The 15919-nt window shown below is 41.6% G+C and overlaps 1 protein-coding gene across 11 annotated transcripts in view; it reads right to left on the bottom strand.

Moving 5' to 3' along the window:
* The window catches only part of LOC119658317 (fasciclin-1), a 385465-nt gene that overhangs the window by 28177 nt on the left and 341369 nt on the right, over nt 1-15919 (bottom strand). For all 11 annotated transcript variants that reach the window (XM_038065651.1, XM_038065642.1, XM_038065646.1 and 8 more), the window contains 2 exons: nt 1977-2139; nt 1072-1213 (listed from right to left, as the gene is read on the bottom strand). In XM_038065651.1, the coding sequence (XP_037921579.1) occupies nt 1072-1213; nt 1977-2139 (305 nt within the window). The remainder of the gene's footprint in view (nt 1-1071; nt 1214-1976; nt 2140-15919) is intronic.

Raw genomic sequence — 15919 nt, 5'->3', positions numbered from 1 at the left:
CTCCTTCATCTGCTTTTCATTGAGGATCCTGAGACACTATATAGGAGGATCATTTTGGAGAAATGAGTAGCTATTATCAGAGCGATATATGATGTCCCAAATTGCTTCCTTGTCTGGAGTACATCGACCTTGCTGGCATTTTCCTGCTCTCGCCCTGAATCATAAACCTCGATCAAATGGATGTGGATTTGGGAAGAGAGACAATCAGAGTTCCACTGAAGAAAAAAAGAAAAATCAAGGTTAACGATATGACTTCTGATTGCACTCTTCTATCCTAATTAATAAGCAGAGGACGTTGACCGATTTGTTTATTTTGCGCGTTGCTTCAGCTGAACTCGTGGTTAACTGGTATATTAGCAGCAGTTGATCTGCCTTCGCTATATTGTCGAAAATCTGCAAATGAAGATACCTCAACACCAACATCAATTTGAGGTTGTTCTGCCCCATTGTTAGTCGAACGTTGTAGGCCTTCTTTAACACTTGTCAGGGCTGTGTGGGAAGGGGCAGTAGATACGAAAATGGACGTACTTTAAAAAAGGGCGGCAATTTAATTGTAGGCTTTGTCACGCAATGAAGTGTGTCATCTCAGACTAGCTGATGAGTGCAGATTTCTCGTGAAGACCTGAAGAAAGCTGAAGCACATCTCGACGAACCGACAGTGATAACCGCTCAGATGTGGTTGACGCACTATATCTTGGCTGGAGATAATGAGCAACCCAATAGGGTGGAAATTCAAACCCGCCGATAAAATTGAATTAATTTTAGAGACTTTGAATTGTCCTTGGGAATTCACTTAGAAAAGGTCTTATAGGCATTCATTAAGATACAATTTTACGATTTGCCCTTAAAGAAAGGCGGTTCGCCTTTTATTTAGAAATGATTCTTAAATTTATATCCGTCATTCAACACTTTTTCACTTGATAACTTATTATGCGTCTACTACTCAAAACGAAAAAAGGGCACTATGTATGTTTTGAAATCCCTAATGAGATGCAAAGGAAGTGTATGATACAAAAGGAGTCTGACTGTGACATCAATTACTAAGTTTCATAGAAATCAGGCGGTACTTACGATTTGAATCTTCTCTGACGCGAATCTTAAGCGTATCCCGAACGGTTGGCAGAATCATCGAGTCGTTGGTCAAATGCTTAAGCTCTCCCATGGTATAAGCGTGATCAGAAATCACAAGATGTCGTTGCAGGATTGCTTTTGCCTGAAAGTAACCAAAGGACATGCATGGATATTTTTGATATAATATGAAAATGATTAATGTTCGCAGAATATCAACACAAGTACACACATATGTAGATAGTTGCCAAAAGTTCTTCCATTCAGATCCTTGCAGTGCAATGAGCAAAAGCTATCCTGATCTAAATAAACAACTTGATAATCCTATTTGCACGGATGTTTGCACTGCAGCAACTCTATGACGTCCTCGAGTGTGTTGAAACTTCTATTTCGCACATTAAACTGATTATAGAGTTGTTTTGTTTACTTGGCTGTCGTGCTGAGCGCTCCACGATTTAAAAGACTTTGAGTGAACATCCTGCCGTTCATCTGAATAATGTCTCCGCTTATAATACTACTATTTATGTGAGCCAGTATTCCCAAGGATGCTTAGTCTGTTGTACTCGTAACTTTGTACTATATATTTTGTCACGTCCCTGAGTGCAGTCTATGCAAGGAAATTTCCGCAGAATGGAGGAGGAAGTGGGGGAAGTCTTCGTGCTGTTGTGAAAGTCCTTTTAGATGGAGCAGATGTGAAGGATCTGCTTCTCATTTTAGTCATAAATTGAAACTTAATGATAAGATACTAGTATCGCTTGTGAGGCAAGACCTAACTTAAAGGCTGTAATTCTTAGATCAAGCTCCACCGTTCCATCTTCCTTTTTCAGCACAGATGGTATGACAATATATGTCATCGTGTCCTTGTGTAAATACTACGAGCTTGTCGGGAAATCAAAATATGCACTTACGTGATAGACATAATCTCGCATAAAGAGCTTTTTATGCGTTGACGGAAATTCGGTTTCAGTCTTCTTCCAGGCCTTGTCTCGTGCCACGAAGTACGTAAAACGTTTTGTTGTGTCGTTTAGTTGTTCATTAAATCCTGCTGCCTCGCCCAGGAGATAGGTTGCGCTGTAAAAGAGAATACAGAAAATCATGTAGAGATTTAAATCGTATCTTTTAAAGTAATGTGAAAATTTTATGGATGGAAAATATATTTTGTAATACTGTAATTTGGTGTGAATAATAGGATTAGAATTAAGTATTGCAGTATTAGGGCTGCTTATGCGTTCTTGGATCTTCTAATATGCGTATCTTGGTACTTGGATCTTACGTTAGGAGCAACATTTGCTGTAATGGATTGTATTATCGGTTCACAAATCTGTGGATATACGAGCGCGTTGAACAATGATTTGGTTTAAATCGTGAGTTTGTGTTACATTTGGGTTGATAAATCAATTGCACGATGACAAGAAATGAGAGGATGCGGTCTCTGCGCTGTGGGAATGTCGAGAAAAAGATTGAGGAGAAAGATAACGAACCAATTTACTTTGAATTCTGCGTTTCTGCCGCTTTGCAAATAATAAGGCCACAGGAGGCAAGGACCAAGATAGACATCTTCGACGCTTAATACGCTAGATAGTGATTTAAAAGCCAAACGACTAGGACCGAGAAAAAATGGAGCGAATGATCGAAACGAGCTCGCGATCAAACAGGACGAAGACTAAAGAAGAAGGGCTTGAACCTGGGACTGGGAAGATTAATTACCCACCAACTTGACCATCACACAATAGTTATTCTTGCCGTTATGTAATTACCTATAATTGCTTTCTGTCATGGATCTATTATATATATATATACTGGTTGCTTTTGCTACCGTTCTATCGGGAGTAAGAAGACAAAATCAGAGTGCAGTTATAATTCCTTTGACTTTTACCGATACCCTTTTTAAGAACCAAAAAAGTACTTGCTGTAGCTTTCTTCAGTCAAATTCGTATTTTTCTCAAGCAAATTCATATTTTTCCCAATGAAATTCGAATTCGCATTTTCCCCAGCAATTCCGCTAATTTGCCAAGAAAACATGAAACATAGCCCATAGTGGTGAAAACCCGGAATAAAGCATCGGTTAGGTGGCAATTCGTGAGGTTGTCATTTCATTAGTTGTGAGGTTTCGTACTGTAATTCCTTTTAAATTAACGGGAGCGAGAAGTAGTGGACAAACTTAACTTCTTCAAGCACGATTCAGAAACAACCGCAGTGGTGCAGATAGGATCAGGGGTCATTGTTTAGGACGGTCATTGCATTATGAACTAATGTAGCAGAAACAAGCGAACCACTTGGTAAACCACTCGTATATGTTATTTGAGAAGTTCAAGAAGTAGGTCAGTATCGTAATTAAAAAAAATACTGCGATGATTGATAAGTTGACATTCGTGAAGCATGCGTATATGTTGTGCTTCAGTGATAAGACTAGATCAATTGAGCTTTTTCTCGTGTTAAATGCTTTTGATTTGACCTTTTAGTGTCTGACTGCAAAGCAATGAACTATGTTTGCGAATATTGCTCGCAGTATCGCATTCTGCAACAATGGAGCGCATTGCCGGAACTATGTATTTTGAGGACTTGTTTCCAGTTGTAAAACATGATCCTCGCTACTAACGGGGGGCAGGAGTTAAGAGTAGCCACTAAGTAGTCTCGTTCATACTGACTTTCCCCTGAGCGACTACCGTGATGTGCTCATTTAATTTTGGTCAGTTCATGCGTGTCGCAGGAACTGTGGGTACTCAATGCTAGTGACAATGTCGTATCTGGATCATGTTTGCATAATGAGTGGACACTAGTTTCTCGTAAAAATATGCTGGCTAGTTACGTCTTGAAGCAGTACCTATATCGCATATCTATAGATAGTGCCCTATATTCCTGGCATACTTTTTATCATCGCCAACTGGACAACCAGGCGGAGGCACATCTTCGACAAAGACCACTACTCAAAAAGCAGGGATAAGTAGAAGCACGTCTGAGTTCAATATATTAGATGCCAGAAAGGCGACAGGCCTCAGTAGTGCAGTTCCTAAATGGTACCTGCGTTATCTGAAGAAGAGTCTGAAACCAAAAGAGGCCCTTAAGAAGGCCCAAGACATAAGCCATCCTTATCGGAGCCAAGAAAGCGGGGAGCAGCGGAGATTAGCCTACGTGAGAGGAATGCTCCCAGAAAACCTAAATCTGAACCCAAGAGGAGAGAAAACCCGGGAAGGTCAAGATTGAAGGCAGGAATCAAGAAGCGGTCAAGGGCATTCGACTGGCCATATTGCTAAAAATATTTCCCGAATAAATAGTCACTCGGAGGAGTAAGAAACTATCGAAGATCTTGTGACCAGGCAGATGTGCAAAGGATGGACTGGGAAGCTTGATCTCACCGGAATACGCTCGAACAGGTGACATGCTGGTGGACTGCGCGATTTAGCACACTACCCCCTCATCGCTTAGAATGAGGGTCTCCACACGCGATTTTGGAGAGTCTTCAGGTGGAGGGCACGGGTAGACTCCTCACGACCGGAGTGGGCCAACCATCCCTGGAGGCAATCGAACGTCGGAGTTACCATATCAACTATAGACTTGGCAACATACCTGTACACGTGCACAGGGAAAAGCCGGAGGAGACATTGTCTGGAAAACTTACCAAGGCTACCGAAGGAAAATCGGGGGCCATAGAGGCGGAAAGGACTGGATCAATCAGGGAAGTAAACCTGCTGCCCAGTGAAGAGCAGAAGCTGGGCGACCTAGACCTAGATCTTCTAGGACTTAGGGTGCCCAGCGACGTGCAAGGAGGAGGGTGATACTCCGACAGTGGAGAAGAACTCCAAACAATAACGGAGCAAATAGCCAGCACTAAGATAGCCCATATAAACCTCCACCATGCCAAAGCTGCTCCGGGTTATTGCAAGGGCAAGCCTCAAGGAGAAGATTGGAACTCCTCTCGCAGAAAAACCAAGAGCTTGCATCATTATTAAACGTAATTTAAAATATATGTCTTTCAGATTTCCTAACTGAAAGCCGAGGGGAACACTCGAGAGGAAGTATTGGTATCGGGATACTTCCCAGGAGACGACATCCGGATCCCACCGGAGCTAGTCGCTAGACTGGTGAACTATTGTGGGAGGAGGGCGCAACCACTTCTCGTCGGCTGCGATACCAACGCCCATCACAAAGTCTGGGGAAGCAGGGACACCAATCGAAGAGATGACTACCTTCTTGAATTGACTCCAACATCCGTGACCAGCACTAAGGAAGAGGTACTAGACATAATTCTAAAGAATGCTCTGATAAAAGGGATAGTCAGGAATTGAAGGGTGTCGGATGAGCCCTCTACGTCGGATTACAGAGTAATCAGATTCGACATTGAGGGCAACTCTGAAAGAACAAGTCGGAGTACCGAGTACATGAGGATGGACGATTCCGTAGCCTACATAACGACGAAATCTACGAGCGATACCATGACCGTCCGGTTGTGAATAAAATCCGGCTCAATAGGTTACGGTGGGCGGGTCACTTAATCCGTATGAATGAGGATGATCCCACTACTAAAGTCTATAAGAGCAATATCTATGATAGAAAAAGAAAACGAGGCAGACCCTGCCTAAGATGGAGCGATGGCGTAGGTCAGGATGCCAGACAGCTTTTAGTGATATCGAATTGGTGGACCCCGGCGCAAAACCGAGATGTCTGGAGTTCCTTATAAAAGTAGACCTAGACCGGATACCCGTTGTTGCGCCGTTGATGATGATAATTTCGTTAATAATAGTTGGATTTTTGTCAAACTATCCACAATTATTCACTATGTTATTACTTATAACTGTACCAAATTTTGTAGTTCTGGCATAAACTTAAGGGGAGTTTTCGGGTAAATTTCTAAAAGAAGGTAATATACTATTATTAACTTTATTGAAGCAGATATCAGAATGGGGTGTATTTTTAGGCCTAGATTTCGTATGAATGCATATTTGTGATTTTTTTCAGATTTTTGTGAGAACGAGATCTGTTACATTTCTTGGGCACACATGTGGAGTCCTCGCTCCCCAAGAAGAGGTTACTCCTCAGGAGAATATCTATGTGGGTTTATATATAATCGAGTATCATAAAAATAATGAGGAAGGTATATGGATATACACGAATATTTATTTTCAATTCAAGTACCCTGGCAAGTTAAGCTTTGGTTGGGTTATGTGCACACTCAGGGAGCAAGTATCTCTAAGGAGATGCTTCAAGTGCATTGATTTTGGCCATCTTACAGCAGCATGCACCAGCCAATATGATAGGTTGCAGACAGTGCTTTTGAACAGGATAAACTCATCATGGATTTCACTCGAGATCCACGATGAATGCTGTGCAAGGCAAAAGAGAATGGGGACGATTGGTACGCTATGGGTTCTGGAAGGTACCAAACTTACGATGGGCGATCCAAAACATGAAATTCGTCATAACTTCTTTATCTTTTAATATTTGTACACCGAATTTCGATTATCTTTAAAATATTTTCTAAATTATCTCTCCATTGTTGAAAACATTTTTTTAATTCACTTTTCGGTATGTCATTTATGCCTTCCAGCGATTTGTGTTTTACCTCCTTCACAGTGGCAAAACGCTTTCTCTGCGGAACAAAAACAAATTACAGGGAGCTACATCTGGTAAGTAGGGAAGCGGGGGGAGGAGGCGGACAATTGGTTCCATGCCGTTTTTGGTCAAAAACGGAGATGGTGGTGTCGGCTGGTGCGTTATCATAATGGAAAACCAGTTGCTTGTGCTCTAAAGATCTGCTTTTTTCTTCCGAATTCTCTCCCTCAATCTTTTCAATCTTTTTCCAAACATAACTTCCTGTTGACAGTTTGACCCAATCGAAGAAACAAATGAGCATTGCCTTTATGTTGAAATTCACTTGGAGAGCTTTCCACTGGCTTGATTTCTGGTTTGTTTTGAGGTCGTGCCCATAGTGCCCCGTTTCGTCATCAGTAATCACCTTAGAAAAAAATCGGGGCCCCCTTTGGGTTGATTTTGAATTTCACAGCATGCCTGAAGTCGACACTCTCTTTGCCCGTCTGTGGGAAGGTGAGGGACAAATTTGGCTGCAATCACGCCTTGCTCTCGACAATCTGCCACATTTTCGGCGAAATGGAAAGTTGTTTTGCGAAAACAATTCCCACGGGTGAATCAACGCACTAACAGCTATTGAACTTCCAACACTGACTCAGATGGCTTTATTATAACGGAAACTTGGTCAAACAACAGGTTCCCCACTTTCCCTCCCTACCACAGCCCAATTCTCGTTATTGGTGGGTCTCCTCGTATAGAAGTAAATTAATTTCAGCCAGGTAGCGCTACTTGCATGCATCTGACCACGCCTCGATGGGAACCACAGAGGAAACAACAATATCCTCGAGAGCCAATTTTGCAAGGGCAGATATTAGTAGCTAGTATATCGACAGCTGTTACGTTTTTCCTAGTGCAAGAATAGCATAAATTGAGGAGATGTTCTATAGTGTTGGGTATAGAGTGTTAGGGACCACAACCCTATAATATTTGTTTAACCCGTGGACAGGGTATTCCGGGACCACCAAAACTTGACTCGATCGTCGACCTGACATATCATAGTGTGTTGGTGAGAGGGATATTTTGTCGGAAAAGAAAAGTATTGTACTCAGTGCGACCACTAGGCTTTCTCAATTTAGGAAACAGAGGGAAGGAAAATCGGAGGAGTTCTGTATGTATAAAAACTAGGATGGTTTGGGTGACTTTCGAGGAGGAAATATTCCCATTCGGTTTTAGAAGGAGGTCACAGGCCGAAGGGAACAGCGGTGGGAAAAGTAGATTAGTTGCGTCAGCGTGTAACTGAGGTGTGTGATGGTATAATATCGCGTTGGCGTTTATGCCTCTCAGAGCGAAGAGGCTTTGCCAAATGTTTTCAGGAAAGCGGTAAAGAATCTAGACTCCGCCATGCACTTAATAACGGATTGGGCCAGTTGGGGAGAAACTTTTCTCCACTATTTCTATATCATGGACTCCTCCTTTTGAGTCAATAACCAAATTTATGATCGACTCTACCTACCGCCCTCTGAGCCGCTCTTCTGGCTCGGTGGCAGGCTGTTTGTTTGTCTGTCTGTTTTTAAAATTGCATAAGAAAACACAATGCAAATTCTCTAGAGCCAAGAAATCACAAACCACGTTCCGTGCAATTCGATGACAAAGGACTAAGGACTAATAATCAATTACCCTACGTCCGAATGGCTCTGTACACTAGCATTTTAGAGAGGAATGCCTTTGCCTTTATTATTATTTAATATACCCAATGAAAGCACGTCCGTCCACTACAGCCAATGAAGAGCAAATTGCCACTCGGTTGGAAATGTACAAAACAAAGAAAGTTGCAACTGATTCAATTAGTCGGCACAGGATATTGCATTCCATCATTTATTAATTCTGTTCTTCACTCATCGTTCTATCGTCCAACTTCGAACTTCGATAACATCGAAAATTTCATTCTAATCAATTTGCCTGCGTGGAGTAGTCAGTTTTTATTGGAGGGTATAAAATATCCCATCATCACTATCATGAAATATTGACTCTACCTTTAATTGATTTATTGCAATTAGGACTAAAACCCATTAAACGTCCAAAGGATAATATTACGTTCATCAGATATTGCTTGCATTCATTAAATGAATGTTTCCGCCACTCTGAGTCAATCCGCTTTTCCGCTCTGAATGTGGTTATAGGGAATATTCACAGAATCTTAAAATAATAACTACTCGTACTTTATGGCATTTCTGGCACAATTTAAATAGATTTATCTAAGCCCGATCTTTATCCTCTCCAGCAGAAAAAACGCAGAATAGTACCCTTCCTTCAATGTTGATTGATTGGTTGTTAAAGGATTATAATCAGAAATGGAGGATCCAAAGCTATTGGGGATCAAAGTAATCCAGACCATAGAAAAGCAATAAATCACCGCCTGCATCCTTACACTAAGCTTGACGACCCTCCCTCAACCCCTTCTGTACTATAAAGTCTCTGAGCAAACAGACGGCAATGACTAAAGCAATCTGGATAGAATCCGTCGAAAAGGAGTTTGGGTTACCTTGTAATGATGTTCCACTTTTTTTCGTAGCACCATAAAGAATCCATAAAAGACAGGATTCATTGTATTGGATCTTTGTAAATGTAAATCTTCAATTTTTATTAGTTCGTCCTTAATTCTTGGCATAAAACGTAATCCAAGTACGAAAATTGTAGGGAATGAAAGCTTCATTATATGGATAAAAAGTAATTACAGTCGATTTATTGCTAACAGATTAATTTTGGGCTTTTATGGGAGTAAATTCGCAGAAATACACTAACGTTTAACGAACAACACGTGTTAATCGCATGTTTACCGTGCTATAATGAATCAATTAAGGCATCCTATTTTCTCCTAGTCTGAGTAATCAGGGGATGCGAACACAAGTAAGGTTGAATACACATTTCAGTTCGAATAGATGGGATAGGAGGATGCTTTCCATATTGTGAAAGGCAATCCAATTTATCAAATAATGAAGCAAATATTAAAATCGGACCCTTATTTGATAATTGTCTGGTAAACCATCAGCGAGATTGCTTTTATCTGCATTCTAACAGAGCATACACTTTCTTATAAACTAGTTCATAATAACTATGTGAACCGCAAGCGAATGATACTCCCATAAAGCATGTTTCCTTACTGTCAAGACACTTAACCTCCAACTACTCCAATTACTAAGACCACAGTCATTGGGTTTGTAAGCCTGCATTGGTATTCACCATCATCAACGGCGCAACAACCGGTATCCGGTCTAGGCCTGCCTTAATAACGCACTCCAGACATCCCGGTTTTGCGCCGAGGTCCATCAATTCGATATCCCTAAAAGCTATCTGGCGTCCTGACCTACGCCATCGCTCCGTCCCAGGCAGGGTCTGCCTCGTCTTCCTTTTCTATCATAGATATTGCCCTTATAGACTTTCCGGGTTGGATCATCCTCATCCATATTAAGTGATCCGCCCACCGTAACCTACTGAGCCGGATTTTATCCCCAACCGGACAGTCATGGTGTCGCTCATAGATTTCGTCGTTATGTAGGCTACGGAATCGTCCATCCTCATGTAGAGGGCCAAAAATTCTTCCAAGGATTCTTCTCTCGAACGCGGCCAAGAGTTCGCAATTTTTCTTGCTAAGAACCCAAGTCTTCGAGGAATACATAAGGACTGGCAAGATCATTGTCTTGTACAGTAAGGGCTTTGACCCTATGGTGAGACGTTTCGAGCGAAACTGTTTTTGTAGGCTGAAATAGGCTCTGTTGGCTGACAACAACCGTGCGCGGATTTCATCATCGTAGCTGTTATCGGTTGTGATTTTCGACCCTAGAAATTATCAACGGTCTCAAAATTGTAGTCTCCTATCTTTATTCTTCCCGTTTAACCAGTGCGGTTTGATGTTGTTGGTTGGTTGGTTTTTGGTGCTGACGTTGCCACTATATACTTTGTCTTGCCTTCTTGCGCCGCCTGCTCGATCTGGATGAAGGCAGTTTGTACGTCTCGGGTCGTTCTCCTCATGATGTCGATATCGTCAGCATAGGTCAGTAGTTGAGTGAATTTAAAGTAAATCATACCTCTTGCATTTACCTCAGCATCACGGATCACTTTCTCGAGGGCCAGATTAAAGAGAACGCATGATAGGGCATCCCCTTGTCGTAGACCGTTGTTGATGTCGAATGGTCTTGAGAGTGATCCTGCTGCTTTTATCTGGCGTCGCACATTGGTCAGGGCCGGCCTAGTCAGTTTTATCAATTTCGTCGGGATACCGTACTCTCACATGGCCGTGTGTAGTTTTACCCTGGCTATGCTATCATAGGCGGCTTTAAAGTCGATGAATAGATGGTGCAATTAGTGTCCATATTCCAACAGTTTTTCCATCGCTTGCCACACAGAAAAAATGTGGTCTGTTGCTGATTTGCCTGGAGTGAAGCCTCTTTGGCATGGGCCAATGATGTTTTGGGCGTATGGGGCTATCCGGCCTAGCAAGGTAGAGGAGAATATCTTAAAGATGGTACTCAGCGACGTGATATCTCTATAATTGCTGCACTATGTGATAGCTCGCTTTTTATGTATGAGACAGATAATGCCTCGTTTCCAATCGTTAGGCATTGATTCACTGTCCTAAACTTTGAGCACAAGTTGATGAGCCACTTGGTGTAAATGGTCACCTACATATTTAACCAATTCGGCTGTAATTCCATCGACTCCTGGCGACATATGATTTTTAAGCCGGTGAATTGCACGGACTGTTTCTCCTATACTTGTTGGTGGCAGTATTTGTCCGTCGTCTTCAGTTGGCGGGATCTCCAACTCGCCGATATTCTGGTTGTTCAGTAGTTCATCAAAGTACTCAACCCATCGCTCCAATGTGCCCATTCTGTCGGAAATCAGATTTCCCTCTTTGTCTCGGCGGGATGAACATCGAGGTGCATAAGGGTTCATCCTGCTGACTTTTTGGTAAAACTTCCGCGCCTGGTGTGGTTGCTCCTTATACTTTTCGAGTTCACAGACTTGTTGGTAATCCCAGGCTTCCTTTTTCCGTCTGTGAAGTCGCTTCTCCGCTCGGCGGAGTTCGTGATAGGTTTCTGCGCGTACCCGCGTTCTTTGAGAATGTAACATTACACGGTGTGCGGCATTCTTCCCTTCCGTAGCTAGCTTACATTCATCGTCAAACCAGCCGTTCCGACTTTTTTGCGGCTGGGGCCAAGTATCTTTGTGGCCGTATCAATGATAACGTCCTTCAGGAGGTTGTGAAGATCATTTGTTGATGCTTCATCTCCCGGACCTCTGTTGACTGCGGTTATTGCGGCGTCCATTTGCCTGTTATAGGTGTCGCGGAGGGCTGTTTTGTGGATGGCTTCAGTATTCACTCTCATCTGATTGTCAGAGGGGATTGTAGGTGTCGTCATAATTTGAGCTTGGAGCACCATGCCAACAAGATAGTGATCTGAGTCTATATTGCCCCCCCCCCCCTTTTTGGCAAAAATCTGATTGCTGATTAGTTGTACATTTGCATAATCGCTTCCGTGGTATCAAATTAATTTGAAACTTGTATTATTGTATCTTTCTTGGAGTTTCCCAGGATGACGGGTCGTGGGTTTCGTTTCAAAATACCTAACCCGGATAACCACTTCATTTTGAGATGTGTAAGATTCGTTGTTGGCTGCCAACAGAGCCCATTTCAGCTTATAAAAACTATTTCGCTCGAAACACCATAGGGTCAAAGCCCTTACTGTACAAAAAATACCCTTATGTATTTCTCGAAGCCCTAGGTTCTTAGCAAGACAAATTCGGAACTCTTGGCCGCGTCCGAGAGAAGAATTCTCCATTTTTGGCCCCCTAGGTGAGGATGGACAATTCCGCAGCCTCTATAACGAATAAGTCTATGCGCGATGCCACGACCGTTTGATTGTAGACAAAATCCGGCTCAATAGGTTGCGGTTGGTGGATCACTTAATCCGTATGGGAGAGGATTACCCAGCGCGGAAAGCCTTCAAGAGCATTATCAATGGTAGAAAAAGAAGACGAGGCAGACCCTGCCTTAGATGGAGTGATGGCGTAGGTCAGCACGCTAGACGGCTTTTAGGGATATCGAATTGATGGACTCCGGCGCAAAACCAGGATATCTGGAGTTCCTTACTAAGGCGGGCCTAGACCGAGTACCGGTTGTTGCGTTGTTGGTGATGATGATGAAGACTTGCTTTTTACTCGCTTCCATCTGCAGCTTATGAAAACCCCCAATGGGAATCTTGATTTTTTGGTAACAGTTGGACGAAAGTCCTGCAGGTGCACTATTTACCTCAAAAAATGTTTTATTCCAACGTCTACAGTCGATATGTCCCTGTTTAAAAACTAAGCGAAATAATATTAAAGCACAAGAAGGAATTTGTAACGACAATTATCAAAACGTTGACTAATGACGATACGAGACCATGAAAAAGGATTCTGTGGGTTGGGATACTCCTTCCAAGCAGGATGTAGTCGCCGGATGTCTCCATCACGATGTAGATTCTATTCGAGACGAATTGAGAGACATTCCTGGAAGACTGGAATATAGTCAATCTGTCTCGAATAGAATCTACAACTCGGGTGCTGCCGGAACTTATATCGCACAACCATGATGACATATATGACGAAATATCCTTGTGAACATGAAGTACATCTGGACTATAACGACTATTTACCACCAGCGGATCATGTCTACTATATCACTCTTCCTTGAACTTGGATTTTGATGCCCTCGACTAGGTATTTCAACAGTTGTACTCCATCGATTGATTAAAACATTCCTTAACAGAAGACGAATTAGTCCAATGACTACGTCGTGAATTAAAACTCGAAATATAGAGGCAAACTTTTCATTCATTGTAAAAAGGCAAAAATTTGGAGAAAGCGGGCTTTCCCACCGTTCTGCATGCAGTATAACTCAGAAAGTCCTTACTTGGAAGATTCAGTTTTTAGGTCTCATTAGGTCTGTTAGAGTTACTGGCAGGTCATCGAAAACTGCTTGGCTGAACGTCAACCCTTCTGCTACGGTTTCGGGCTACCTAAGATGCATAAGCCCCAATACCAAAATATCGCATTTAAGAAGAATTTTTCGCATCGTTTATCCATATGCTCCACAAACTAGTAGATCTCGCTTACCAGGGTTACTTACATTCTACACATGAAAAGGATCAGGAAATTTTATTGAAATATGACCTAAGTTGAGCTAATACAACTCCATGGTAATTTCTTGGTAACTTTGTTCCACAAATTTGGCTGAATCCTGCCTGGACGAGAATCTTTGATACATATGGTAGTAACATGGACACAGGCATCCACGCATTGCATAGAAACCTTTACAATCTGGCGAAATAATTTGAATCAGAATTTAGACTATCCAGTATAAAGTACAATCACTGGTATATCAAATATGGAAATTCAGAAGCGGCGGCTTCCAGTGGACAAGGTACGGAGTAGGATGAGGGTATCCTAAAAATATATTTCACACTGAATAATATTCTCCAAAGCTTACTCTTAAGTTGTTAATCTGGTCTTAACTTTTGACCTACTTCCTAACAACTTATTCCATTAATTTGTTACGACCGTATTCACATCACACCCTATACGAGCACCTTGGATATCCCAAGTTCACCAAAAAGATGGAATCCTTTCAGTTAATGGAATTTCCGGTACTTAAAACTCGCGTAACCTTTTCAAGAATTAATTATAGAAACATATACTAAGCAAATACATCCCCTTCAAACAGCGATTCTATGCCAGATTCACGGGCTTAAAATATACATGATCCTCTTAATGAATTATCTGACTTTATTCCACTTTATCCCATTAGGTATTTCTCCCCATGACTTTGAAATGAAGTGTGAAGTTCAAAACTTATCCATGTCGTGATTAAGGTGTTTAAGCACCTGCATCGAACGAATGTTAGCGATACAAATCCACTGTTGCATGAAACTTCGTTAATTAGATGTAAAATTTGCTTTTATGAAAGATCCACGGTAACATAGATGTAACGTGAAATCTTCAGGAAAACTCTATCAAATATTCATATGAAAATATTTCCAAATGTTTTAACAGATGGTTGCTAAGTAAGTTTCTTAGTAGCATCTCCTGCGTTCTGTTAAGGCGCTCTGGAACTTTAATCCACATCCGAGCTCTGCTGAAACGCAGAGGAGATAACTTCAGTCCCCTGTATCAAAGATAAAATATTCCATGTTGGTTTTGTTACAGAAGATAACCAGCTATTCAAGTAAATTGCATTAACTACTTGCGAATTATCCCCCTATTTACTAAATTACTAATTACGGTAACCTACTTAATTTTCCTGTGCTGTGGCCACAAGAGTTTAAACCCAATTTCAAGAAAAAAGATAAACAATGTTTGCAAGACATAGTCCTGGAGTTCAAAGCAGGAACGTGAAATACAGTATGAAACAACTCAATATAAATGGTAGAAAGTATTCCTATAATGGGGGCTAATAACGCTCATGACGGAATTAATTTGGATTCATGTCCTACGAAAACAAAAAAGACTTGGCTTTTTTGATTTAATACTATTCTTTTAGTGGATAGGAAAACGTGGAAAGCCAAAATCCATTGTCAAGGGATACGCAATTTCTGCAAAATCTTTTCTGTGAGTTGATCTACTTCCCTTTTTTCTGATTCTGTTCCCTAGAAGGAAACACGATTCCTCCTCTACCCGCCGTTTATGCCTGACCCTTCATTTTCCGTCGGGGTCCTGTCGATAACTCCTTTCAACGTTAATGGCTATCCATATTCTGTTGAATCATGTTAAAGATGTTCGGTAATAAGTTCCATAAATTGGTCCCATTAGTGCCTAGCACGTAATGTATCGGCGTATATTATGTCAGAATATCAACTTCTGGGTGCTTCTGACATCCAAAGTCTTAGAATTTGCACAGAAGCGACAATTTTGACCTATTATAACTCTGTTAGTAATAGCGCGATTTCCACCAAGCTTGGTAGCATCATGCTCTATACCATAGCCTATATTACTGCACCACACTGATTAGGAGAGATCTAAGGGAGGGTTTACAATCAATTACTAAAAATTATAGTAATATACTATTCTTAACTTAATCAGATATCAGTATGAAGGGTATTTCAGAGCCTAGGCATCATAAAGTGGCAGCTTTTTGATTATTTTCAAATTTTTCGCTTGTGTAGGTTCTGAGAATGGATCTGTGAAACAAATGACCCTTTTCCAGCCCCCGCCCTCCCCCGTTGTGAATTAAATGTCAAAACTGAGACCAGTTGTGAAAAGTACTAATCGAGACCTCTCATTTGATACC

This window comes from Hermetia illucens, chromosome 5 (assembly GCF_905115235.1).
Source record: "Hermetia illucens chromosome 5, iHerIll2.2.curated.20191125, whole genome shotgun sequence".
In the NCBI taxonomy this organism is placed as follows: domain Eukaryota; kingdom Metazoa; phylum Arthropoda; class Insecta; order Diptera; family Stratiomyidae; genus Hermetia; species Hermetia illucens.
Note: the sequence above shows the minus strand (reverse complement) of the source record. Positions and strands in the feature narration are given on the sequence as shown.